This window comes from Bombus impatiens, unplaced genomic scaffold (genome assembly GCF_000188095.3).
Source record: "Bombus impatiens unplaced genomic scaffold, BIMP_2.2 scf_0582, whole genome shotgun sequence".
In the NCBI taxonomy this organism is placed as follows: Eukaryota; Metazoa; Arthropoda; class Insecta; order Hymenoptera; family Apidae; genus Bombus; species Bombus impatiens.
This window is the reverse complement of record NT_177001.1, coordinates 1243220-1268685: the sequence shown is the minus strand read 5'-3', so window position 1 is coordinate 1268685 and position 25466 is coordinate 1243220. Positions and strand designations below refer to the sequence as shown.

Genomic DNA, 25466 nt, shown 5'->3' with positions numbered 1-25466 from the left:
ATAATAAATTAAGAAAATTTAGAGTATTATATATAAATAAATAAAATATAAATTCACATATCAAATAAAAGAAAGTTAAGACAAAATGTTTATCATTATTTATGATATTAATAATATTACTCCTATCTATATGTCATAAACATGAACAAAGATATCAAATCGTTATCTATACTAACTTGTAGTCGATGTACTTGACACTAAACTACGATTGCAGGGCTGAAAATTCCAATGGAGGGGATAAGGTTTTTAATTTTCAGAGATGTGCTTTATAAATTTGCCGTCAGTTATAGTGCTGCGATTGATATGTTAGACTTTTACATTTAACGCCATCTGTGCCATCCTTACCACTGAAGGTAAACGATATAACTTAAACTGCTTTTCATAACCCTTTTCAATTTATTTAAGATAGGCATATAGTATTTCATGTAGTACAGAAGAATGTTGTTTAAATAAATATAAATTTATATAATGAAGTAAATTTCAATTGCAGATACGGTCGTGTTGCATATTGCAGAAATTGATTGAAATGCTTTACTTGAGAAACATTTTTTGATCCGTAAGAATCTTATTACCGTAATTTTATCCACGGCCTTACCCCCTTCCATTGGGGTTTTCATACCTGTGTACGACCGTGTACTAGTGCTAATGAATGACTAATTAAAAAACTTACTTTAATGTAGTAACTTCGAACCCATAATGTTGGACTTAAGAATGAAAATAATGGTTGTGAAATCATTTTGACAAATTTGAAATTGTTTCTTAATTCTACTTAATTTAAAGAAATCTATATACACAATTGTTAATATGCACAGGGAAGAAATATATTTAACGTATTAAGTAAATAAAGTACAATTAAAATGATATTTAATAATAATTAAAAACTGTATGAAGAAATGAATATTACATACAAACAAATTTATTACAAATTTATTGTATAAAGGAATTATATAGTAATTGACATAATAACGATAAAAAAATTATAAAAAATGACATTGGAAGATGCACAAAATGCAGCGAGGAAAGCAGTACAATTTGATAGTCAGTGTCAATACAGACAAGCTTTATATTATTATAATGTAGCTATAAAGTTTCTTGTAGAATTGCAAAATCCTGTATATGATCAAAAAGTTTCTGAATATCAGGAGAGGGTATCAATTATACATAATCTTAGTGAGTATTCAAATTAATTCATGATATATGTTTTCATAAATAAAAAATAATACATTATAGTTAGTGAAGAAGAACAGAAACATCATAAGGCACAAACTACCGATCAATCTAAGTTACAAAAATGTAAGTTTCTTATGAACCAAGCACAAGATGCTGATGAAGCTGGTTTGAAAGATATCGCTGTGAAATTATATACAGACGCTGCTGAATTGGGGCTTAGCATGGTATATAAAATTCTAATTGTCAAATTTTCCAATTCTATTAAAAATATTTTAATAATTCTGTTGAATCCTAAACTTATGAATAATATTAATAATATTATTATAATTATAGAAAATTACCGATATAGAGGCAAAGGCTAAATTAACTGCTCTTATAAAGCTTGCACTTGATAGGGCAGAATCTTTAAAAGGTTTAAAAACAGCAAATAGTAATGATATTCTTAAAACCCTTTCTAAATTACCTCCTGTACCCGAAACAAGTCTGGATGAGGATATAGACAAAACATCATGTACAACTACAACAACAACTACTACAAGCTCTAATAACACTGGTACTTTTCTCTTGTCACGTTATTGTAATGAGAAATGCTTTCTGTTCAATTTCATTTTTTATTAATGTTTAGGGAAACCATCTCGACCGCCACTTCTTCGAGAAAGTAGTGCACATTTGAAAGTGAGTGGTGGTAGTACTAATTACACAGAAGAAGAGAAAAGTGTTTTGCTTCATAGTTCTCATATCAATGATCATAAGTTTGTACCTTTCATGATTACTGATCTTACAGAGAAGTTTCAGTATGCTATTCCATTTACTGATGAAGATGGTTTATTAACATTAGCACCAAAACAGAAGTCTGATTTTGCAAAATGGTGCCGGCCAGAAGAATTATTCTCTGACCCAAAAATGCTTAAAACATCTCATGTTGATTACTACAGTATAAAACAGACAGTTAGTAAAAAATAAAGCTAATTTCTAAATTAATGATTTTTTCATACTAAAGTGTAATTAAATTTTAATTGTAGGTTGTTTCTGATTGTTCCTTTGTTGCTTCTCTTGCAGTTAGTGCTCAGTATGAAAAAAGATTTGGACGCAGACTTATCACCTCCATTATTTATCCAAAAAATAGAAACAAAGAACCAATATATAATCCATTTGGTAAGAACTTATGTATTACTGTACAAATCATGAAATTTTTTTTTAACATCAAGGGTCAGTGGTCTGTAATTCTCCTAGAATATTATTTCAATGAAAATTAAATTGGGAGTATTTTGTATTAGGAAAATACATGGTGAAACTACACATTAACGGTGTGTCACGCAAAGTTATAATAGATGACTTATTGCCTGTAAGCCGATACAACCAATTACTTTGTTCCTACTCTAGCAATCATGGTGAGCTGTGGATCTCGTTGCTCGAGAAGGCATATATGAAAGTAATGGGTGGTTATGATTTTCCTGGATCAAATAGTGTAAGTTTATTTCAATATACATGTAATTCTGCTACAAAGATAACAATCATAGAATATAAATTATTTTTTTAACAATGAAATATTATTGTTCAGAATATAGATTTACATGCTTTAACTGGCTGGATACCAGAGAGATGGGCTATAAGGCCTGGCGAACCAGATTTTAATGAAGACAATCTATTTAATGTATTATTAACACGTTTGCACAAAGGAGATGTATTAGTAACAGTTGCTACTGGAGAATTATCTGATTTGGAAGCTGATAGAACGGGTCTTGTACCAACCCACGCTTATGCTGTTCTCGATGTTAGAAGAATAAATGTATAATTGATTACTCTTTTTATTATTTTTTATTATTAAAGCATATTTTAAAAATAAGTTTATGATTAGTATAGTCTATAACCATAGATATATTTGTATAGGATGAAAGATTATTACAACTTAAAAATCCTTGGTCACATTTACGATGGAAAGGAAATTATTCTGAACTTGATAGAGTACATTGGACAAATGAATTAAAGAAAGCGCTAAATTATGATCCAGATTCTGCGTCCCAATTTGATAATGGAGTTTTCTGGATTGATTATTTTAGCATATGCCGATTTTTCGATGTCTTTTATTTAAACTGGAATCCAGGTTTATTTAATTATACTTATTGCATTCATCAGTAAGTTATTAGTGGTTTTATAAATAATATTGTTTAAACAATTAAAAATGATTGCAGAAATTTTTTATGAAAATATGTTGTAGAATGTGGAACTCAGGAATAGGACCAGCGAAAGATGCATATAATATCGGTGATAATCCTCAATTTTTACTAGAAGTGAAAAACCACGTTAATGGAGCTATATGGATTCTTCTTACCAGACACATTACAGACATAGCAGATTTTAGGCAAAATCAAGAATATATCACAGTATTAGTTTATCGAAATGATGGAAAAAGAGTATATTATCCTCGTGAGCAAAATAATTTATGGTTTTATTCCGTTTGTATCAAATTTAATTATAAATGTTGTAACTATGTATTAATGATAAATTTTTGTTAAAATTATATAGATGAACCACCACCATATATCGATGGGGTAAGAATAAACAGCCCACACTATCTTTGTAAAATAAAACTAGATCCTCAAAGTGATACTCGATATACTCTAGTCATATCGCAGTATGAAAAAACAAATACAATATATTACACTTTACGCGCCTACGGATCTTGCGAATTCTCATTAAGGAAAATACCAAATTTTTATAAATATGAAAAAGAGGTATATCTTTCTTATTTTTTGTATAAATACACTTAAAAGTTAATACTATAATAATAATAATTTGTTTACAGCTTACTGGTCAATGGAAAGATATTACAGCTGGTGGATGTAGCAATCATCCAACATACCAGAATAATCCGCGATACCAGTTAATCTTGGAAAGTTCAAGTAATAATAACTATTTGCTGATTATACTGAAGGGACCTAAACAATATCAAATAGGATTTGATATTTTAACAGTTGTATTAAATGATTCGGACGCACCTACCGCATTCAAAGTGAAAAACTCTGGCCCATTCAGGTATTATATAAAGTAATACATTTTATATAATTGTATAGAGTATTTATTAATAATTTAATTTAATGTAGATCAGGATTTGTTTACCTGGAATTAGAGGATGTACCAGCAGGTACATATCACATTATTCCATCAACATATATCCCTGGACAAGAAGGACATTTCTTTTTAATTTGTAAATCGTTTTGTAAATTACAACTTCAACATATTCAGTAACGAAATTATCGTCTATATAAGCTCTATATAAAGGAGGATTTTAATAATATATTGTACAATTATGAAACATAATACATAGGTATTAATTTATATGCTCTAATTGTAACATATGAAAGAGGAATATAAAATATTTATATTTGCTGTTATAAAATCGTTGATGAATATTCTTATGATTATTGCATATTGTACAAAGATCATTAATGCTAAAATTAATGTTAACAAAACAAAATGCTGTCGACAAAATGTAAGATAAAGAAATTGCGTCGAGGATAGTGAGTCAATCATTAGATGATGAATTACAAAATGTTTTTATTTTATATTTTAAAAATACAAATTAGTAATCAGACTAGACAACTGCTGACTGAATTATGAAAATTTGTGGCACTTTATCCATAATTAATATTTGTTTGATGTGTTATGATTTGGCACGTACGTAGATAAATTTCGACGCATATAGCTCCCAAACACTTTAATTAGCTACTTAATATTCTTTGTACTGTTCTTATATAAATACTAGGAAGTATTACTTTTTAATCAATAAGTCAAGTGAATACTAAACAGCATTTATGTAAAGTATTCACTAAAAATGCATTTATACATACAATAATTATTTTTATACAAAGTATGTTGATGTTTCATCTACATATCAAGTAACACAAAGAAACGCATCAGAATTTTTTATATTCGTATTTTTTATCTATCTAGTAAAAATTAATTCTAAAATATTATTTTTTAACTTTTTCAATATAGCTTACAGTTTACTATAATTTTTCTATGTTATCTTACATGTTTCTCTATCTTTCCAAATACAGTAATATTTGATAGTATAAGGATACTGTAACTTAATAACAAAAATGCTGTTCAATTAATTTACGATTAATGTTTGTATTTTATTTTTTATACTGACTTAAATTGCAGTCAAAATCATATAGCACTTTAACATCTGTATGAACAGCTTATAATTATCATTAATTGTAGTATTATTTTATTAACATAATGATAACTACAAAATAAATAATTAACAATTTATATAAAGTCATGATTTATGAAACAGAAGTTGATTTACATAATTAACGACAGATAAATTATAAAAAGAATTATGGACAATTATACAAAGAAATATACACGTTACAAAGAAATAGTAATATTACTAATTTAAAATGGAATTAATATGAAAATTTATCGAGTGAAGCTGTTGTAATATAATAATCATTAATAATATCCATTCCTGTTTTATAAGTATGATGTGGATACACATATACAAGGCACTATTGTCAATAATACAGATAATCATTATTATTAATTCGAAAATATTAAAATGATATTATGGTTTCAATGCTGTGTTTACTATTATCATATTCGTAACAGATTCACCCAATTCTTAATCAAAGTATGATCCTTTGCAAGCCAGCTTTGCTTATAAAACAATATTATGTTTTATGCTAATTAATAGCCTCATTTAATTAGCCTACTGTATAAATTAAAAATATGAGAACATACATTTCAATTACAGCCAGTACTCAATCCTAATCATAGGTAATTTTGGAGAAAGTTACATCAACAAAATGAACAAAAAAAAATACAGCAAATGATTATAATGTACATATTATGGTAATCTGTTCTTAATATGTATAATGTTTTGCTGTACACATAATGAATGCTTTGCATCATTAAGTTCAATCTATTTTGTATCTGTACAAATATTTTATACCGAATATACAATATTATATAATATATAATGTAAATAGGACCTTTTACTTAATTTTTATGACCTTGTTTTTTTTATGCATATACTGCTTTATGATTGTACATACAATTAATTATTAACTTATAGTTTATTACATGGTTTTACTTAGGTCAGTTAAAGGTCATGCTTTTGTGCATAAAAAATAATTTCGTTAATGTACGTTATATATATATATAAAACATAAAAGTATTTTAACATTATAAAAATGGGCGGAAAGTAGAACACATGATACGGTTATAAAAAATAGTACATTTTTGTTAGTATTATTAGAAAATTTAAAGAGTATTGAAAGTTCTGGATGAGATTATATTTGGGACGAAATATTTTTCAGTATATTATATATTACTTTGTTTGATTTATCTTTTGTTTCATATCGAATTATACTAAATTAGCTGCTAAAGCAAGAACATTAAACTCTCTGCAGTTCTCAATTGTATTTTAAAATAAGCTTACTTAACATTAGGATATTATTGTATTTTTTTATCGTGCAAATTTGAATTTACATATTTCTCATACTCATTAAACGAGTAAATGGATTTTTATGCTTCAAGTAGCATGCACTATTCTTTTAAATACAAATTAGATTATACATGATATAAATGGCATTAGACGTTAGTCGTTATAAAATAAATATTTTTAATTAATGATTAAAATAATGATAAATTGCCAGAAGACAACATTTTTTTGTCAATTTAAATATGTTATTATTTTCAGTATAATAAAATAAATAAATAGTATAGTGGTAAATTTCTCATCAGAAAATTGTTCAAAATATTCAATGATTTGTAAATTGCTTTGCAGCTTTACTTTATGCAATCACATTCTCACTGGGATTGATTACACATTCGATATTTCTCAATATTTTTAATGGTTTATGGTTTTTCTTCAAGGCAATTTTTTTATATTGGCACCCCATGTATTTCTAAATTTTCTGCTAATATACCGATAACATTTATAGACTTTAATTCGTTATGTTAATTTTATTTTATAAAGATATCTCTGCTATCAGTTTACTATATGAGCAATAATCAAAAAAATTTTAATCTATAAAATTAAACAAGATATTAATCGTGTGTAACGAAAGAAGTTTATTTTCGCAGTTTTCGTAGTATATTAGCAGTATTGATTGAAATTTAACTTTCCATACCTTCGCTTTTATTTAACACTAAACCTACCAGCGGCGATTAAATTGACCGCTCTCGAACTTCTACACAAATTTAACCATATTTAAACTTTATCATATCGCTTCATAATTTCCGAACTTTTCTAAAACATGCATACAATATATTTTTCGGTATTTACTTCTAGTTTGCTCTTTTATTTTCTGAGAAAAATTTGTACTCTGCCTCGCCTACCGTGAGCGGTCATTTTGACCGACAAAGTATTTTAGTTATTCTTAAAATAAATGCAATCAGTATAAAGAAAAGGTTATCTCAACGTCAAATGACAAACAAAATCAATAATAACAAATAATAACAGCTGCTATACCCATAATCTTGTCATAAAACATAATCCACCCCTCGATCAAGATAGCCACCAGCTGTCAAGACATATCAACTTAGGCCCATAATAATCCTAAGAAACCGCCACAAAATTTAGCATTTTTTACAGTCCATTGTTACAAACATTTTAAAAGTCGAGAAGTTTCTTAGGATTGTTGCTCATTGCGATAAAACACGGGAAAAACTTTCCCAACTCCACCCTCGAGTAACTGTTGATGGAGAACGGTCAATACTCATCAATATTTTCGTATAAATATCACCGTCACAAACCATATTCTTACTTGCTATTGTCCTTTCGACTAGAATACATCTCAGTTTGTTAGCCAATTAGTCGACATCTAAACTTGTTGTCTCTAAAACTCAGACAGAAAGCATTTCAGAGCGTTTTGTGTAAAGTTGTTATAAAAGGAAAAGTAAAGCATATCAAATTTGACAATAATTTTGTATTCTGTACATGGTATTATTCTGTGATAAATATTTACCCTAGAAATGTACATGGTATTATTCTGTGATGAATATTTACCCTAGAGATGTCAAGACTTCAAAAAAAAAAAAATTATAAAAAGAATAACGGACATAGAAAAAGTCTGTTCAGTGTGCGATGAACAAGAAACTGCAGCAACTGAAAACGGCATGGAAACATATGAAAAGCTATTTACAACCGAATCAGAGTTGAATATAATAAATAAACGTTTACGTAATGGCAAAAAGGAAAGAAATTATCGTTGACAGCAGAGAGTGAAACTGGGCCCGATGGAACAGTTTGGAAAGAAATAGATGCAAGTCCCAAACCTGGCAGGACATCAGTTCATGATATTTTTAGGGATATGCTAAACGACATATAATGAAAGGACAAGTAAAAACGGCATTTTATCTTATCATTGATCACTGTATAAGGAATCATATAATAAAATGTATGGAAGAAGAAGCATTTAGAGTATTGGGGACTAAGAGGGAGCTAGATGCAACAAAACTAGGTGCACATCAGGCAAAAAATTTAGATGTCTCATATTTGTGGAATAAAATTTGGAGATCTGCATTTTTTTCAAAATAATGAGCAGAAATGACTTTGCTGAAATTATGAGGTTTATATGATTTGATAAGAAGAGCGAAAAAAGCCAATGTTTATGAACCAATAAATTTGCAATGGTATCTACAGTATGGGGCCAATTTACCGAGAATTCACAAAATTGTTATAAACCTAGTGCATACATTACTTTTATATAAAGAATCGCGGGAAAAAACCATGCAATAAAACTATCAACAAGTTCAGATTCATTACTACAAAAAACTTGTCAAATAAAAAATTGTAAAGGTTACAAAATTATGAAAATTTGTTTAAGATGCGGGAAATATGTATACGGCAAATGTACATTTGATAATAAGATAATTTGTAAAAGATGCAGCGAAGTTGAATAAGATATATCTCTATATAAATAATTGAAATTAAACAAAAGTAAATTTGGATGAAATTTTATGAAAGTTCGTCATTTTATATACATTTAGTTATAAATTAACCATTATCTAAGTTAAATCATGAAAATTATTACTTCTTTAATCATCGGTCATTTTAACCGCACACGGTAGGAATAGGTATACACTAAGTGTCGGTAGGTTTAGTGTTAACATATAGAAATAAAGATTGGTAGTAGTAATAATGATGACAGAGGTAAGCCATAACGGACAATTGTTCCAAATAATGCTTCGAGATTTATACTTTAGCTTAAACATAATTTAGTGAACTTAATTTTATCGAAATTTCATTATTTACAAAATATTGGTACATAAATTAAAAAGGGGGGGGGGTAAGCTCTAAGGCGTGAAAAGTTATATCTTTCGAGTAATTAAATTTCTAGATAAAAATATATTCGTAACGGATAGAAAATACTTATTTGAAACAGTGTATATCTCTCCTATTAATGAATAATATATGTGTATATTATTGTCAGAGTATAAAATTATCTTCTAGTGATGTGATATTTCGATAAAATGTAAGAAGAATGATAATTACAATGCATTTCAAATTTGTGTTGTTTTCACCTACTGAATTCAGGAAGCGGCTTAGCTATTCCTTCACTGTAAGCTTTATGGACTGCCTCACATACGAATCTATATTGACTCTAGAAAAATCATTTTTTTTCATTACATATAAAAGATAATCTTTTTATATATAAATTTCAATTTAATAACTTAACTTGTAAATTTTAACTTACAGCATTTTGTATCATCATTGCTCTTTGATCTCTCATAGATCGTACGATGTCTAATGGATACACCGGTTGATTCGCTTCGATAAGACACAGTGCTGTTTCCATTAAGACTAAGACACCTGTTCTACCAATTCCTGCAGAACAATGAACAACTGCGGGTTCCACTATTCCCGTTCGAGCTGCCCGTACCCTTTCAGTAAACGTTGTGAATTGTCTCCAATCGCTAGGAACTCCATGATCTGGCCAACTACAATATTGCATGTGTGTTATATCTCTTTCTTCTCCAGTCTAAAATGCACAGAAATGACTTAGAATTTTTCTAATATATTTATAATAATATAAATTATAAATATTACTTTATTTTCTTACATTAATATCACGGAGTATGAATTCTCTAAATATAAAAGTATCTTCAACATTTTCAGCTGTAGACGTGAGAGTGAGATTTCGTAACGTTAGAGTTTCATTGAGCGCAGGCCAGTATTGATGGCATTTTGCTCGGCCACGTTCTACCAAAGTTGTGAGCATTACAACAAGGGTACTACCCGCTTCGAGAACCATCTGCCAAAAATCAGCGACAGTCGAAGACAAAGGTCCTTGAGTAGCTATATATCTGTTGATAATGCCAGATCCTGGTATTTCCATATTTACATAGTTAGCATTGATATAATCTCCACTTGCAGAGCCCATAAGTATCACTCGAGTAACATCATCTGCACAAATTATAATTTATTTTGTGAAGCACATGTTTCGAATCGTATTAATATAGTACTAAGATACTGATATAAATTCTTGTATTTTTCTTTATGCTTACAAGGTGAAATATCTCGATAACGATTTTTACTCTGATTTTCAGGTTTTTTTGATTCAAGAGATGTAAGTTCAGGATTCTTTCTATATAGCTGTTCATACTGCGCGATTAAAGCACCGCTCGCAAGACCATCAGCAAGAAGCAACATCGACTGTGCTAATGCGTCTGATCCAATAGCTGCATGAGGTGCATCCGGAACGTATCTGATTATTTCAACATAAAAATAAACATTAATCATTGCTTTAGTATAACAAATTCAGTTTTATTATCTGTAATACCTATATGGAGGTTCTTCTTCAGATGTTTCATCAGTACCAGCTAGTGCATTATATAAAGCATTCGGTCGAAGAGTTAAGGTCAGTTCACCAGAGCCCGAATCACGAGATTGACGAATTAGATTTACTACATGTTCATGTAACAATCCACTGACATCAATTCCATTTATATACACTACCTATTTATCCAATATATTCGTAATAAATAGTTTGCAAAAGTTAATCTAGATAACTTGAAAATAAGTTCAATTTAATTTCATTAAGATATAACAACTAACCTGATCCCCTTCGTTTAATTTCGGATAACAGCGATCAGCAGGAGTATTTGGAGCTACTCTTGATACTAAAATAGGCATATCAAGATCTAAACCACCTTTCACATTAAATCCAAACCGACCTTGTTCATCTGGAGTCAGAGATATTGTAACTAATCCATCTTCTACTATCTACAAATACTCAATTTTATTTTGTGCACATAGAAACTGTTTATTAAAATATTAATAAATACCTGAGGAGCAGGCGAACTTGTAGGTTCACTATAATCAGGAAGATCATAAATGTTCCTTTCAGCAGTTGTATCATCATCAGCATAACTTAAAACTCTAGAACCTAATACAGGCGAAAATGCATTGCCTTGTGTATGCGAGCTCGTTATTTCTTCACGGAGGGACAAAAAGCCACCTTCACTATGGTACATAAAAGGAACAAAAATTAATATAAATATAAAAAAGTTACAAATATTAAATATAAGTTTCAACGAACTCATCGCTAGGATTTCCTTCACCCCACGCTCGACGAGGTTCACGAGCACCAAGAGACTGAACTTTATTATCATATGGTCTAGGCGGTCTTCCAGGGGGCATAGATAATTTTCCTTTCTCTTCGATAATTGGAGCTGATGTTACTCCATGTACTAATCTTTTACTTGGAGATCTAAATAATTTAAATCATTAAGTTAATATTGAACTAATATTATGTTATTAATATTGAATAAATTAATGTTACCGTATAAACGTTCTTTCTACTCTTGCTCTATGCTTCCCATCCTCAACTGTTTGAAATTCTGTACGTCCTGAATATGTAAACCTACTGCTTAAAGTAAGTGGAAACCGCCTTGGCCTCGTTTTAGGACTGTGAAGTCGGAAAAATGTATGGTGCTCTACACACGCTTTCCATAAATTTTTCGAACTCCGATATGTTTGCATGTTGAAGCCAAGGAGAGTATCATAGTTCTCTGACTATAATAAAATTAGTTTGTATAATATAACAATATGTAAATTGACTTCTAAATTGTGAACTGAATGTTTAACGAACCTGTTCCCTTCTCAGTTGAATGAAAAATTGTTTCCGCTTAAATGATATTTTAACTATTTTTGACCATGAGAACACGTTAATTTTTATTCCATTTTGAAACACTACTAAACCTATAGATGTTACACCTAATTGTATTTCTTTATTTGTTGAATCCTAAAAAAAATATTTAAATTAAAAGAATGCGTGTTTTGAAAATCTGCAACGGAGGTTATAGGATAAGTACATACCCTAGCTTTATGTAATTCTACTCCATACATATCTAACCTTTTTGCATGGTCTAGAAAATTGAATTCTGCATCTGCTGGTAATTGACCCCTGTAAAATAGTATAAATATTCTATAAAGTTTTATAAACTTTGGGTTATTAATATTATATATATAACTTCAACATACTTATGAAGTTTATGCAGCTCAGCTATTTTCTTTTCCATTTCTTCAGTTTGACCTGGTATTAATTGCAATCTAGAAAGATATCCTGGTCCATGTTCTTCAGGATGATAGTCACCCAACTCAGCTATAATTACATAAAGATATAATGATGTATTATGAATAAATTTTACAATGAAACAGATGTTACAATGTATCTAATACATACATTGAACAGTATAACTAGCAATAAGGCATGCTGTACTTGGCGATAATTGAAGTTTTCCATGAAGAATATCTCTCCTAACTTGTAAATAAAACTGATATCTAGTATATTCTTCTTGTAGTTTACTAGGATCAGATACATAAAATTTCACTTTGAAATAGAATTGTCCACCTGAAACAATACATTATATTAAATTATCTTTCATCTTTTTGTATTTAGTAGTGTGAACAAGCATCTGAATACGATCTTTACCCTTACTTCTTATCTGCTTCTTCACTGGTTTACTAGGATCTAACCATCTCTAAAACACAAATTCAATTATAACGCTATTCAATTAATATAAATTTTGTAAATAGATTTTAATAAATTGAATAGACAAGTTTACCATTTCATCTGGTGAATATGTACACGTTGTGGCTCCATTTTCAGCATATTGCAAACCAAAATAATCTTTTTCAACAAGTTCTAAATGTTGGAATACTAAATCTAATAATGTTTGACCTTTTGCTCTTTTCTAAAACATTTTGAAATATTCATATCATAAATGCAACACAAGAAATACTATTTAGAATCACTATATAAACTCACATCTAGTTGAAATGTGTGTTGCGTGTCATCAAGGAAGACAACAGCAGCAGAAAGAGATTTCAATCTACGATTTCTTGCTAATTCAGCACCACGAACGTGGTAGCTCCCACTGGAGCCACTCAACGCTCTACGTGATACACTTTCAATCATTTCAAAGATACGAAGGCGTGTCAACCACCTTCCCGACACCACCTCTCTGCTATGCTGACCACCTAAATGAAGAGTTAGAAAATTATTCAAAATATATTAATTGCAAATATAAATAGCTAAAGAAAATTGTTATATATAGGTAAATCAAACAAACATAAATCTAATTCTAACTGTCTAATAATTCAATGAGTCAATTGTCAATTATAAAAAGCAATAAGTATGTTTTTGTTTATGCAAAAGTTTATTCATGTTTTTAAGCGTTAGTACATATCATTAAAAGAGCTTAAAAAACATTGTTTTGAGTACTGCAACTGTAAGGTTAAGGCAACAATTATGTTGTCAATTGTAATAAATAAGCATATTGAATGAACCAGTTCTATGCATTGTCACAGACTGATCAATCATATATCACTATTGAAAATAATTACATTCAGAAGATGTCATTGAAAATAAATTCATAGAGTCAGTAATCTAACGTCAGTTACATAAGCAAGTTCATATGTACTAGGTGCCAAAATAATGTAGAACAAGGCATTCTGAAAATAGTTTACATAAAAGAAGCAAAGTAAAACTCTTTAAATACAAATACATCTAAGTGCCTTCTAGCATTAACCTCTCATTAAGTAGTCACTAAAGCATTATTTCTTTTTCTTTAAATCAAGTAAAACATATAAAAATGCATTCAATTCATCACTATTAACTAAAACTGGAAAAAATATTCAAATATATTTCTAAACAATCTGCATTGTGACAATAAAGCATAGATTTATATTCGCAAAAGTTAGTTCATAAAAATACTATTTTCTATATATTATAAATAAAATATTAAGAGATTAATTTATAATACATTATATTAATATATTATATTAAAATACAAAATAAATATTATATTATATATTATAAATAAAATATAAAAATTCAAAGTATTTAAAGTAAAAATTGTTCTCTAAAAAGATACAGAAATTTACTCAGCAAGTTTGATACATTAATTAATACATATGTATCATGAATATAGTGAATGAAATAGATATTTATATGCATCGAAGTGACAGTCTCACAATTACACTAAACGAACAATGTAAAATCTCCACTTACATTCATGATCCGTTGCACTACCTTTGATAAGGCTTTCACAGGTGTTTTTTTTTAACAAAACGGAAAATGGTCCACGATCGTTAATATTTTTGCAGATTAGATTCGACGAACCATTAAGAAAAATATAATTCGCCCCAGTCGAGACGAAATTTTTTAAAAAACTTTTTCTTTCTTGCAACTCTTTTCATTATTTTTTATAGCGACATATTAACGCGCAAATGTAATTCTAATCTACAAACCAGTTGACATTATTCACGGGATCGTTTTGCCATAGTATATGGTAAAAAACATGTTAAATAGTATAAAAACTGTGTGTCTTTCACTCACTCAACAACATATAAGATAACACCAATAAATCGGCATGAGCGAGCAATAATGTCAATGAATTATGCTCATAATTCTTTTAGAAATTACCAGAATATAATGTATATATGATCATAAATAATTATATCATTGTTTCAAGATAATTATTTTTTATAATGATATACCATAAAGATTGAAAGTTTTATTTACAGTAAAATTGTTTGACGCCCTGATACAAAACTTAACAGTGTATGTATATGTATTTAATGCACACATGTGTGCATGCTTAACATTAACCATAGAGTGAATAGTCTTACGATTCGTTATTCAATGTTGTTTTTCCAAGTATGATCGGTATATATAAGGTATCCCAATATTGATAGTATAGATGAGGTGGAAGTGATTGTACCTAAAGAAAAAATAGGTCAAAAATATATTTGAAATGAAAATATAGAATAAATTCTGTACATTTAAGAATTTGTTTTCGAGAAAATTGAATTAAAAAATTTGTTTGGTATATATAAATTTGCTTAATTACCAACGTGATATCATTAGTACTGGGGCACCTTGTATATTTATTATATACATAATATGGATCATAAATAGCGTATGATAAAATTAACGAAAAGATGTTTTAATACTTTTACAGGACATAGGAATAATCAATATTAAAGTATTTTTATATTGTTTTATTAGTCTATACTTTTTTCCTCTTTCTTAGTCCGTATTTAATACATACTTTAATCTTAATCATAACCCATTTTTTTTATTCATTTTCGATTCAACGATATCTGTCTGTTATTAAAAATTTTTTATGCTGACATTTTTTTAAGACAAAGATCAATTTTAAACAAAAAATTTTTCTAAACCCTTAACAAGGGTAATAATTGGTTAATATTCCAAAATGTAAAAAATATGAAATTATTTGACAAACCATGGTTTAAGATTTACACAGTAAGATTTCACACAAAGTTGCGCCAGATATATTAGCACAGATTCGCAACCGTATTCATGACATATCAAGACAAGTACGCAACGGTATAAATATTGCAACTAACTCTCTTTCAGAGTGACTAATTCTCTTTCAATACTTTGCATATGAAAAAAAATTAATCGTCAATACACATTGTGATGTGAACATTAGTTGAACAAGCGGCCGCTTGGGGTGTCGTTAATTTCTCAAACTACGCTGCATGAAACTATTCCCGCCGCGTGGGTTATAGTTTGCGGATTACGGTTGCGGTTTGGTTATAAATCCCGCCATCTCCGCAACACGAGCGACGATTTTTGGTGTATTATAATTATGCCGAGTTGATTTCACAGAACCACGAGGTGAAAAACAAGAAGTTATGGCAAACGTATCCGTTGATAAAGAGACGTTTTTTCGGCGTATGAAGCGGCTTTATACCGCATGGAAGGTAAGATATTTGAAATGTTTCGTTCCGCTGTTAAAAATAAATGTAATCGTTTGACAAACAACGTATGATCATTTTTATTAAATAGGATGGGGAAGTTGGTACAGACGATAGTTTTAGTAAAATGGATTGTCTCGTTTCCGCCGTGGGCACGGACGAGGATATCGTGTACAGCAAATCGACAGCGTTGCAGGTAAGTTATACTTTTTGTATTGCTCTAATGCGTTTTTGCATCTTATATTTTGCGTGTGCACTTGTAAACAATAGCATAACCTTATCTCTGTAATTCTGAAAAATATGGTTTTCATAGAATGTTACACGTTTTTCATGTATATTATACATATTCTTAGTTTGTCACGATGAAAAAAGAACAATTTGTAGAGTTAATATTATCAGGATAAATTTCAATTATGTAACTAAAGTGTTGTAGTTTCTTTTATCATTTTGTTAAATGTAAAAGATAAAATTATTATAAACATATTGTTTCAGACATGGTTCCTCAGTTATGAACTTACAGATACTATAATGATCTTAGCAGAAGAATGTATCTGTTTCTTGGCTAGTAAGAAAAAAATTGAATTTGTCAGAAAACTTGAAAATCAGAAAACGGAAGACACTGGTGTACCTTCTGTAAAATTACTTGTGAGGGATAGAGTATGTATTTTCTATAATTTATATTTTGATTTAATAATCATTGAATTTTATTTCTAATGTTGGTATTAAACTCTTTTATTTTTTAAAGAATGATGAAGATAAAGCCAATTTTGCTAAACTTATTGAGATCATAAAACAAAGTAAAAAGGGTAAAACATTGGGTGTTTTTTCTAAAGAAAATTATCCAGGTGCCTTTATGGACGCGTGGAGAGCTGCATTAAAGCCAGAATCTTTTGATACGGTGTGCGATTTTTTCTTATCATACAATATATAATACCAAACATTTTGGTTATTTCATGATATACATTAATGTGTTAGATTGATGTAAGTGCTGCAGCTGCATATGTAATGTGTCCAAAAGAAGATGCTGAAATTCATACCATAAAAAAGGCGTGTTTAGTATCTGTGGATGTCTTCACAAAATATCTTAAGGATCAAATTATGGAAATTATAGATTCTGATAAGGTATTTGGTTTTTATTCATTTAAAAATATTTAATATCTAAGCACTCTAGTTCTAATATCTATACATCTTTATTTTAGAAAGTTAAGCATTCAAAGCTTGCAGAAGGTGTAGATGCTGCTATAACAAATAAGAAGTATGTAACTAGTGTTGATGTTACTCAAGTAGATATGTGTTATCCTGCGATAATACAAAGTGGTGGAAATTACTCTTTGAAGTTTAGTGTTGTTAGTGATAAAAACACTTTGCATTTCGGTGTCATTGTTTGCTCTCTTGGAGCGCGTTACAAATCTTATTGTTCCAATATAGTTCGAACATTGTTGGTAAATCCTACTAAAACCATTGAGGTAAGTTTTAAACAAAATATTAAGTAATAACATGCTTTAATAACAAATTAAATATGTTTAATAATTATGTACGTTTATTGTAGGATAATTATAACTTCCTTTTACAATTAGAAGAGGAGATTCTAAAGAAATTAGTAGCTGGAGTGAAAATAAGCGAAGTATATGAAACAGGGGTAAAGTATGTAAAGGATGAAAAACCGGAGATGATTGATCATTTAACCAAACACTTTGGATTTGCAATGGGTATTGAATTTAGAGAAAGTTCTTTACTTATTGGTCCAAAAACTCATGCAGTACTAAAGAAAGGCATGGTATTCAATGTAAATGTTGGATTGGCGAATCTTACAAACTCAGAAGCTACTGATAAAGAAGGAAAAACCTATGCACTTTTCATTGGTGACACAGTTATGATTAATGAGGTACTAATCTTTGCTTTAAAAACATGTAATTTTTTTAATATATCGAAAAATAGAAATTAGAATAAAATTATTTATTTCAGGCACAACCTGCTACGAATTTAACACCTTCAAAAAAAAAGGTAAAAAATATTGGAATATTTGTTAAGGATGAAGAGGAAGAAGAAGAAGAAGGAAGTGGAAAGGAAAATGAACCTAAACCTGAGATCCTTGGTCGTGGAAAGAGAACAGCTGTAATAGAATCTAAATTGAGAACAGAACATAGTTCTGAGGAAAAGAGAAAACAACATCAAAAAGAACTGGCACAACAGCTAAATGAAGTTGCAAAAGCTCGGTTAGCTCAACAATCTGGTGGGAAGGAACAAGAAAAGATACGGAAGTCAACAATATCGTACAAAAGTCTGAGTCATATGCCACGAGAACCAGAAGTAAAGGAATTGAAGTTATACGTTGGTAAGTGTATTTGTATTTTGTTTATAAAATAAATTTGATATGTTATTTATTATACGTTATATATCTATATTTCAGACAAAAAATATGAAACTGTAATTTTGCCCATTTTTGGGATTCCTGTACCCTTCCATATATCCACAATTAAAAATATTTCTCAGTCGGTAGAAGGAGATTACACGTACCTCCGAATAAATTTTTTTCATCCTGGTGCCACAATGGGTCGGAACGAAGGTGGATCATATCCACAACCCGATGCTACATTCGTCAAAGAAGTGTTAGTGTACAATTTTATTTCATTTCTTATTCCTTATGATAATTACAAGTTGTATCAATGTTAAGATGAATTGTGTAAATATATGTTAATAAAATTTTTATTTTTATCATCTAGAACATATCGAAGTACAAACACCAAAGAGCCTGGTGAAATTTCGGCACCATCTTCTAATTTAAACACAGCCTTCAGATTAATTAAAGAAGTTCAAAAGAAATTCAAAAATAGAGAAGCAGAAGAAAGGGAGAAGGAGGATCTTGTAAAACAGGACACTCTAATACTCTCTCAAAATAAGGGTAATCCAAAACTAAAAGACTTGTACATTCGACCAAATATCGTTTCGAAGAGAATGACAGGAGGTTTAGAAGCACATGTGAATGGATTCCGTTACACTTCGGTTAGAGGAGATAAAGTTGATATTCTTTACAATAATATTAAAAATGCCTTTTTCCAACCGTGTGATGGCGAAATGATCATATTGCTTCATTTTCATTTAAAAGTATATATCTTTATTTTAGTTTTAATTACTTTTACTAGCGATCATTTACTAAATACAGACTATTTTCAGCACGCAATAATGTTTGGTAAAAAGAAGCACGTGGACGTGCAATTTTATACAGAAGTTGGTGAAATCACGACAGATTTAGGGAAACATCAACACATGCACGATCGTGACGATCTTGCTGCTGAACAATCAGAACGAGAACTTAGGCATAAATTGAAAACTGCCTTTAAGAGTTTTTGTGAAAAAGTAATGTTTAATGATTGAAACATTTTATTTTACAAGACTAATAAATAAATTCTAAGAAATAATAAATATTATTCAGGTCGAAAGCATGACGAAACAAGAAATTGAATTTGATACACCGTTCCGAGATCTGGGATTCCCTGGAGCACCATTCAGGAGTACTGTTCTTCTGCAACCCACTAGTGGTTGTTTAGTAAATCTCACAGAATGGGTAAATTTTACTGTATATATAATTACTTTCATATGAACTATAAGTACCAATTCGTTAATCATATTTCTTTCGTATTTTAGCCTCCATTTGTTATAACTTTAGAAGATGTTGAACTTGTTCACTTTGAAAGAGTGCAATTTCACCTTAAGAATTTTGATATGATTTTTGTTTTCAAAGACTATCATAGAAAAGTCGCTATGTTAAATGCCATTCCCATGAACATGTTAGATCATGTAAAGGAGTGGCTAAAGTAAGTTCTTTGCGTTTCTCTATTTTCTATGGATTTAATTTCTTGAGAATAAAATATAAACATGCTACTTTTCTTTTTAGCTCGTGTGACATCAGATATACAGAAGGTGTACAATCTTTGAATTGGACAAAGATTATGAAAACTATCACAGATGATCCTGTAGGATTCTTTGACAGTGGTGGTTGGAGTTTCTTGGACCCAGAGAGTGATGCAGAAAATGATGAAGTAGAAGACGAGGAGGAAGAAGAAGACGATGCTTATGAGGTATGGAATTTAGTGAAATAATTATAAACAATAAGATAAATTTGCATATTATAAGATTTAATATTAACAATTATATAGACATTAACAATTTTTATTCTTTATTTGTAGCCATCTGACTTTGACACTGAAGAGGAATCTGATGATGATTCTGAATACTCTGAAGCTTCAGAAGATTCAGATAGCGAAGGTAATATTTGCAAACTTTATTTTATTTAAATACTAAAAAAATGTATCTTGTTTATTATTTAGCATTTTTTTTCTTTAAATTTACATTTTAGAAGAGGAGTTGGGTAGCTCTGAAGAATCTGGTAAAGACTGGTCTGACTTAGAACGGGAAGCAGCTGAAGAAGACAAAGAAAGAGGAGAAGATAGATTCCATGATGATTATAATTCAAGTAAAAAGAAAAAAGGAAGTCGAAAACATTCACCATCACCATCAAAAGACAGGTATATTACTTGATTTTACATATTTCTAAGGTATATTACTTAATCTTACATATTTCTAAATTTGTCACTAACTCAAATATATAACTCATAGACATAATTCGAAGCACAAGAGTTCTTCAAGTTCAAAAAGTAAAAGTTCGTCCAGTAGTAAAGATAAAAAATCATCGTCGTCGGATAAACATAGGTAAGAAATTACACGTTTCTCTAGGACGTAGGATTTCAACTATTTTAGACATAGAAAGACGTGATTTTGTGATAAAATTGTGTTAAGTATATATTTCAATAATTAAAGATCGGATCGATCGCGGAGTGGGGGATCACACAAGAAAGTGTCTCCTTCCAAATCATCCAAACACAGGTGATTAGCACAAGTATGTGTGTGCTTGGCGATGTTACATTTCATGTTCTGTTTTTGTTTAGTCCCAAGAAGAGCGATAAACATGATAAACACAAGTCGTCAAATCACTCTTCGTCTAGCAGTAAGAAACGAACTCGTGAAGATAGTGCAGAAAGAAATGATAGGGGATCGAAGAAATCTAAGTATGTATAAATATTCTATAATATTAATTTGTAACGATTTGTAATATTTTTTTTATAAATTACTTATATATATTATAGGAAATAAGGAAGATATCATTGAAGGATATCAAGACACATTGGAGGAAGCACATATGAAAACACAAACACCGAATGTTGGTTCTATATTAAACTTTCTTATGGTACGTCGATTAAGTTAGAAGGATAGTACATTTTCTTGCATTGATTCATTTAAACTCTTAGCAAACGATTTGTTATTGATATTATTTAAAAGTTCGATAGTGTGCTGCTAAGGCTTGGATACTTATCAGTATCTGCTTGGTGATAGCGATGTAATGTGTATGAACTTGTACGGGTAATTTAACATAAATTTACGAATGAACACATTTTTTATCACTTGTACATAAAACTCTTTTTTAAGTAAAAAAAAATGTCGATCTTAATTATATAATATAACTACTAACACGTATCATTTCATTCCATTGTTCGTTTGCTGGTAGTATTCAAATGTATTTGTAATAACTTATTAAGTTTGTGAATTAAAAATGTATTGAAGTATTGGAACGGTATCCATTGTACAGATAGTATATATAAAAAGAAAACAACGTCTTGTCTGTTATTGTTTTTTTATTAAATGAATACGAAAATTAATTCTTAATTATAATAAACAATAGGAAAACTTACAGGTATATAATTGTAACACACTCTCAATGCAAGACAATGCACTAGTGTTAACTGTCGTACGTAAGACACCCAGAAAATAGATATTAATTTACTAAGCAAAGAAAGCTGAAATGGATCAAAATCGTTGATAATTTTGTTCGCACGGCTCTGAAATTTGTACCTTGGTAAACAAAATAAATACTTTTTAAGTTATTTATCATTAATGTACGAGATATTGTCACTTATTGACAGAGTGTCCACAGAAATAGAATCGTTGCTACTGTAATATATCACGCTCATGGTACATTTTTAAAGACGGCACAATTACTTAACATTTCTTGCTTTTGTTTGAGTTAAAATTTTTGTTTCATTTTACAGTAGCATAAAAATCAAATGAAAATTCATTCGTCCTTCAGATCTTACATAATTACTTTCTTAACTTCGCGAGAAAGAACGGGATATTGAATTCATAGATTTGTACAAAGGTGAAAGTAGAATGAAAGTAAACAGCTCCACTAAATTTTATTGTATCCTTGACTTCTTTTTTCCTTTCAATATTGTGTTTGATAATAGACATGGAGGAACGTTTACTGACTTATTATGTTTTGAATTCCTTGGCAATGCCATATAATAGATGCCAAAGAAGAACCGTTTCAATAGTAACATAAATGTAGGTGAAGTGAAAGTGTACCTCTGGTTAGTGGTTCTGCAGCTTTCTCCATAACATCACTACGTATATATATATAATTCTGGCAGGTGACTTAGTTCGACATTTCACAAGTTGCGAATGACTCCTTTTTTTTTTACAATGAATGATGTTACTTGGAATGTGTGTTGTAATACTCTTTCTACGAATGATGTTGGCGGACGGCCAGTTTAAAGTATTTTAAGTATGTACCAAATTTTATAAAGTCAAGTAAAATAAATCATCATCCTTTTTCAAATGATTACTTTTTTAATTAAACATTTAGATATATGTACCCTTATTGTTGAGATGAATTTATATTACAGTTTCTAAATGAAAAAAGATCGTACAAGCGAATTGCCTCATTTTCAGACATTTATTTACGAAAAAATGAAAAAGCCTAAGTACATCATTATAAAAAAAGACTTATTACATTCTATAAATAATTGTTATAAAACTTAGATTCAAAACATTTTTTACAAGAGAACGATGACGATGATGATGGAGAAGAAAAGCAAGCGAGTCTAATTCCGTCCTATCTGATCGATTTGAGCTTGGAGATTGTTCACCACTTCCGATGGAACGTGCGCTCCCAGAATTTCGAAAAGATTAATCTTCTGATCGCCAGGAATCGATTCGTACGCTGCCAATTCGATGCCTTCTTGAACCTTTTGTATTGTCGCATCTTTCGGAATAAGATAGGTATTCTGTGCCTGTTTTATAGCCTCATTACTGAAAATTTGACCATCCTTTTGTGGAAATGCCATAGTTACTCCCACAATCAATATTGTTGCTAATAACGTAAAATGGATTTTCATCTAAAATAAAAAAAGACAAAATTTTAGTATTTATTCTATATTTTATATTCTATATTTTTGATTTTATGTATTTTTAAATAACAATTTTTCATTCTATTATAAATTATATAATAGTATTATTATTGGAGATTTATTAGATTAAAGAAATTATTGGATTAAATATTATAATTCTGTTTTACTAAAAAAGATGCATTAAAATGAAGAATGCCCTGCTTTTCCCTTTAATGAAGAAGATTGGGATTTGAAAAGATATTTATCTTGTATTTTGTCATGCTGTGAGAAGAATGGTTGAGCCGATTTTTGCAATCGCTCTTCTGATGCAACGAAGAACGCGCGTAAGAGAATGAGCATCAAAAGCAAGACGGTTAATTATTAACGACAAATATTCGTAATATAAAAATTCGTAGCACCAATTTGTTCAATTACTAAAAACATTATATTACATACGCTGTAAACCTAAATCGTAAAAATGAACAAATAATAATATAAAAACGTAATTAATAATATGATATATATATATATTCATGAAACTATGTTATAATAAACTATATTACAAAATTTTAAATCATTATACTGTTACAAAATAAATGAAAGAACGAGAGATTTATAGTATTTTAGCGTATGAATTGGTGCATATGGAATTGCAATATATTCTGGTGAAATTGATATTTATATTTACGAAAGTAATGATACTAATCTTGAAAAAAAAATGTTGATGAATGAAAACATTATGGAAAGATTAGGTGAAAATCATCACTTTTTTAGGATGATCCTGCAATATTATTTTAATAATTATGATATAGGCAAGGATAATTTATACATGTACTTCCTTTTATGAAACTTAATAAAGAATAGAATAAATATAACTTGTACAAAACGTCTTCGTTAACAATGATCTTTTATTACATTTCACGTTCCATAATTATAAAACAAAATACTCTAACAGTTTCCTAATTGCAAATTATGTAAATCTATTCTACACTTTTATGTACATTAATCCATAAATCAAACAACTTTATGTTTTATCAGATTTATCAGATGCTCATTAGTTTCCCTAGAGATGGGTTCACACTTTCACTCTCGTCAGCGATAAATCAGCGCGAGATAGAACTTTCTGCCAGGTGGATCAACTTTCTCACTTGTTTCATCCTAAATGAGAGAAAAAGCCTAATAACTAAATTTTCGAACGAAAAACTTCGACTTACATTGACTGAACGTTAAACCACAGAAACAAACACACCGATATTACTACGAGAGTCCAGTAGGAACGTTTGAAACTGATCAACGATAGTTAAGTAAAAAGTATAACTCTCTGATGTCCGTGCAAGTCGTAAGCGCCGCAGGGTTAGCGGTAAAAGGAAGTTGAGACTTGGCAGCAATCGTAACAACGATCTCGTGAATGGTACTCACGTTGAGAGTGCGCCGTTTCACAATCGGTCACCGTCGAGCGAAACTAAGCGCGCGATCGGCGGAAGCGGCTTTTATACACTCGAGATGCTTACGAGCGGCGCGGCGGTACCACACCACTCTTGTATCCAGGAGAAGATCCATCTTCCAATTAGTTAATACTTACAGGAAGAAACGGATGCGATCATCGTTCTCTCTCCTGATGTGACTTTCCAGGTGGAAGATTCAAGCGGGTCCCTATTAACATCGGTGTTATTGTGATGTCACAGCTCACTTGTTACTTCATACAATGTTTGCTTATTGATTAACAAGTAAGGAAAGTATTATGAGTATTATTAATTTGCAGTAAATATAGGACAAATGTTGCATGTATGAATAGGTAATTTAGAATCTCGGTAAATGGTTTTGGTAAA

General features: G+C 29.8%; 4 protein-coding genes across 12 annotated transcripts; 2 read left to right on the top strand and 2 right to left on the bottom strand.

The window, feature by feature from the left end:
- The first annotated feature begins 912 nt into the window (after positions 1 to 912).
- LOC100742761 (calpain-7) lies at positions 913 to 4982 on the top strand. Of its 2 annotated transcripts, none has more exons than XM_033322288.1 (12): positions 913 to 1170; positions 1231 to 1394; positions 1504 to 1723; positions 1796 to 2118; positions 2193 to 2325; positions 2448 to 2638; positions 2732 to 2944; positions 3061 to 3305; positions 3389 to 3597; positions 3697 to 3905; positions 3977 to 4206; positions 4275 to 4982. In XM_033322288.1, exons 1-12 carry the CDS (start codon positions 987 to 989, stop codon positions 4417 to 4419), a joined length of 2466 nt encoding a protein of 821 aa, XP_033178179.1. In that variant the 5' UTR covers positions 913 to 986; the 3' UTR covers positions 4420 to 4982. The 2 variants fall into 2 exon arrangements, with proteins under 2 accessions (XP_033178179.1, XP_003491659.1); XM_003491611.4 differs by having other exon boundaries at positions 987 to 1170; positions 2732 to 2959.
- Positions 4983 to 9358: 4376 nt separating this feature from the next.
- Positions 9359 to 16051, bottom strand: LOC100742642 (tyrosine-protein phosphatase non-receptor type 4). Of its 5 annotated transcripts, none has more exons than XM_012388902.3 (17): positions 15940 to 16051; positions 13458 to 13669; positions 13255 to 13383; positions 13122 to 13170; positions 12873 to 13040; positions 12671 to 12791; positions 12506 to 12593; positions 12279 to 12431; positions 11970 to 12202; positions 11727 to 11897; positions 11473 to 11650; positions 11243 to 11410; positions 10968 to 11143; positions 10693 to 10892; positions 10248 to 10591; positions 9882 to 10166; positions 9359 to 9788 (listed from the first exon to the last, which is right to left on the bottom strand). In XM_012388902.3, exons 2-17 carry the CDS (start codon positions 13605 to 13607, stop codon positions 9705 to 9707), a joined length of 2697 nt encoding a protein of 898 aa, XP_012244325.1. In that variant the 5' UTR covers positions 13608 to 13669; positions 15940 to 16051; the 3' UTR covers positions 9359 to 9704. The 5 variants fall into 5 exon arrangements, with proteins under 5 accessions (XP_012244325.1, XP_012244324.1, XP_012244323.1 ...); XM_012388901.3 differs by lacking the exon at positions 15940 to 16051 and adding an exon at positions 14703 to 15306; XM_012388900.3 differs by lacking the exon at positions 15940 to 16051 and adding an exon at positions 14221 to 14362.
- A 232-nt stretch (positions 16052 to 16283) lies between these two features.
- Positions 16284 to 22653, top strand: LOC100742523 (FACT complex subunit spt16). Of its 2 annotated transcripts, XM_003491609.4 has the most exons (20): positions 16284 to 16423; positions 16509 to 16613; positions 16910 to 17074; positions 17163 to 17315; positions 17393 to 17539; positions 17617 to 17883; positions 17967 to 18302; positions 18383 to 18752; positions 18828 to 19026; positions 19141 to 19522; positions 19592 to 19774; positions 19851 to 19982; positions 20063 to 20232; positions 20313 to 20496; positions 20605 to 20683; positions 20775 to 20943; positions 21035 to 21127; positions 21236 to 21301; positions 21364 to 21483; positions 21562 to 22374. In XM_003491609.4, the coding sequence occupies exons 1-20, from the start codon at positions 16355 to 16357 to the stop codon at positions 21566 to 21568; spliced, it is 3396 nt and encodes a 1131-aa protein (XP_003491657.1). In that variant the 5' UTR covers positions 16284 to 16354; the 3' UTR covers positions 21569 to 22374. The 2 variants fall into 2 exon arrangements, with proteins under 2 accessions (XP_003491657.1, XP_012244320.1); XM_012388897.3 differs by lacking the exon at positions 21236 to 21301 and having other exon boundaries at positions 16355 to 16423; positions 21562 to 22653.
- Positions 22654 to 22885: 232 nt separating this feature from the next.
- Positions 22886 to 25366, bottom strand: LOC100748735. Of its 3 annotated transcripts, none has more exons than XM_033322293.1 (2): positions 25220 to 25366; positions 22886 to 23646 (listed from the first exon to the last, which is right to left on the bottom strand). In XM_033322293.1, exon 2 carries the CDS (start codon positions 23644 to 23646, stop codon positions 23353 to 23355), a length of 294 nt encoding a protein of 97 aa, XP_033178184.1. In that variant the 5' UTR covers positions 25220 to 25366; the 3' UTR covers positions 22886 to 23352. The 3 variants fall into 3 exon arrangements, 2 of the variants coding, with proteins under 2 accessions (XP_033178184.1, XP_012244195.1); XM_012388772.3 differs by lacking the exon at positions 25220 to 25366 and adding an exon at positions 24852 to 25209; XR_004462218.1 differs by lacking the exon at positions 25220 to 25366 and adding an exon at positions 25057 to 25213 and having other exon boundaries at positions 23268 to 23646.
- Between the last annotated feature and the right edge of the window lie 100 nt (positions 25367 to 25466).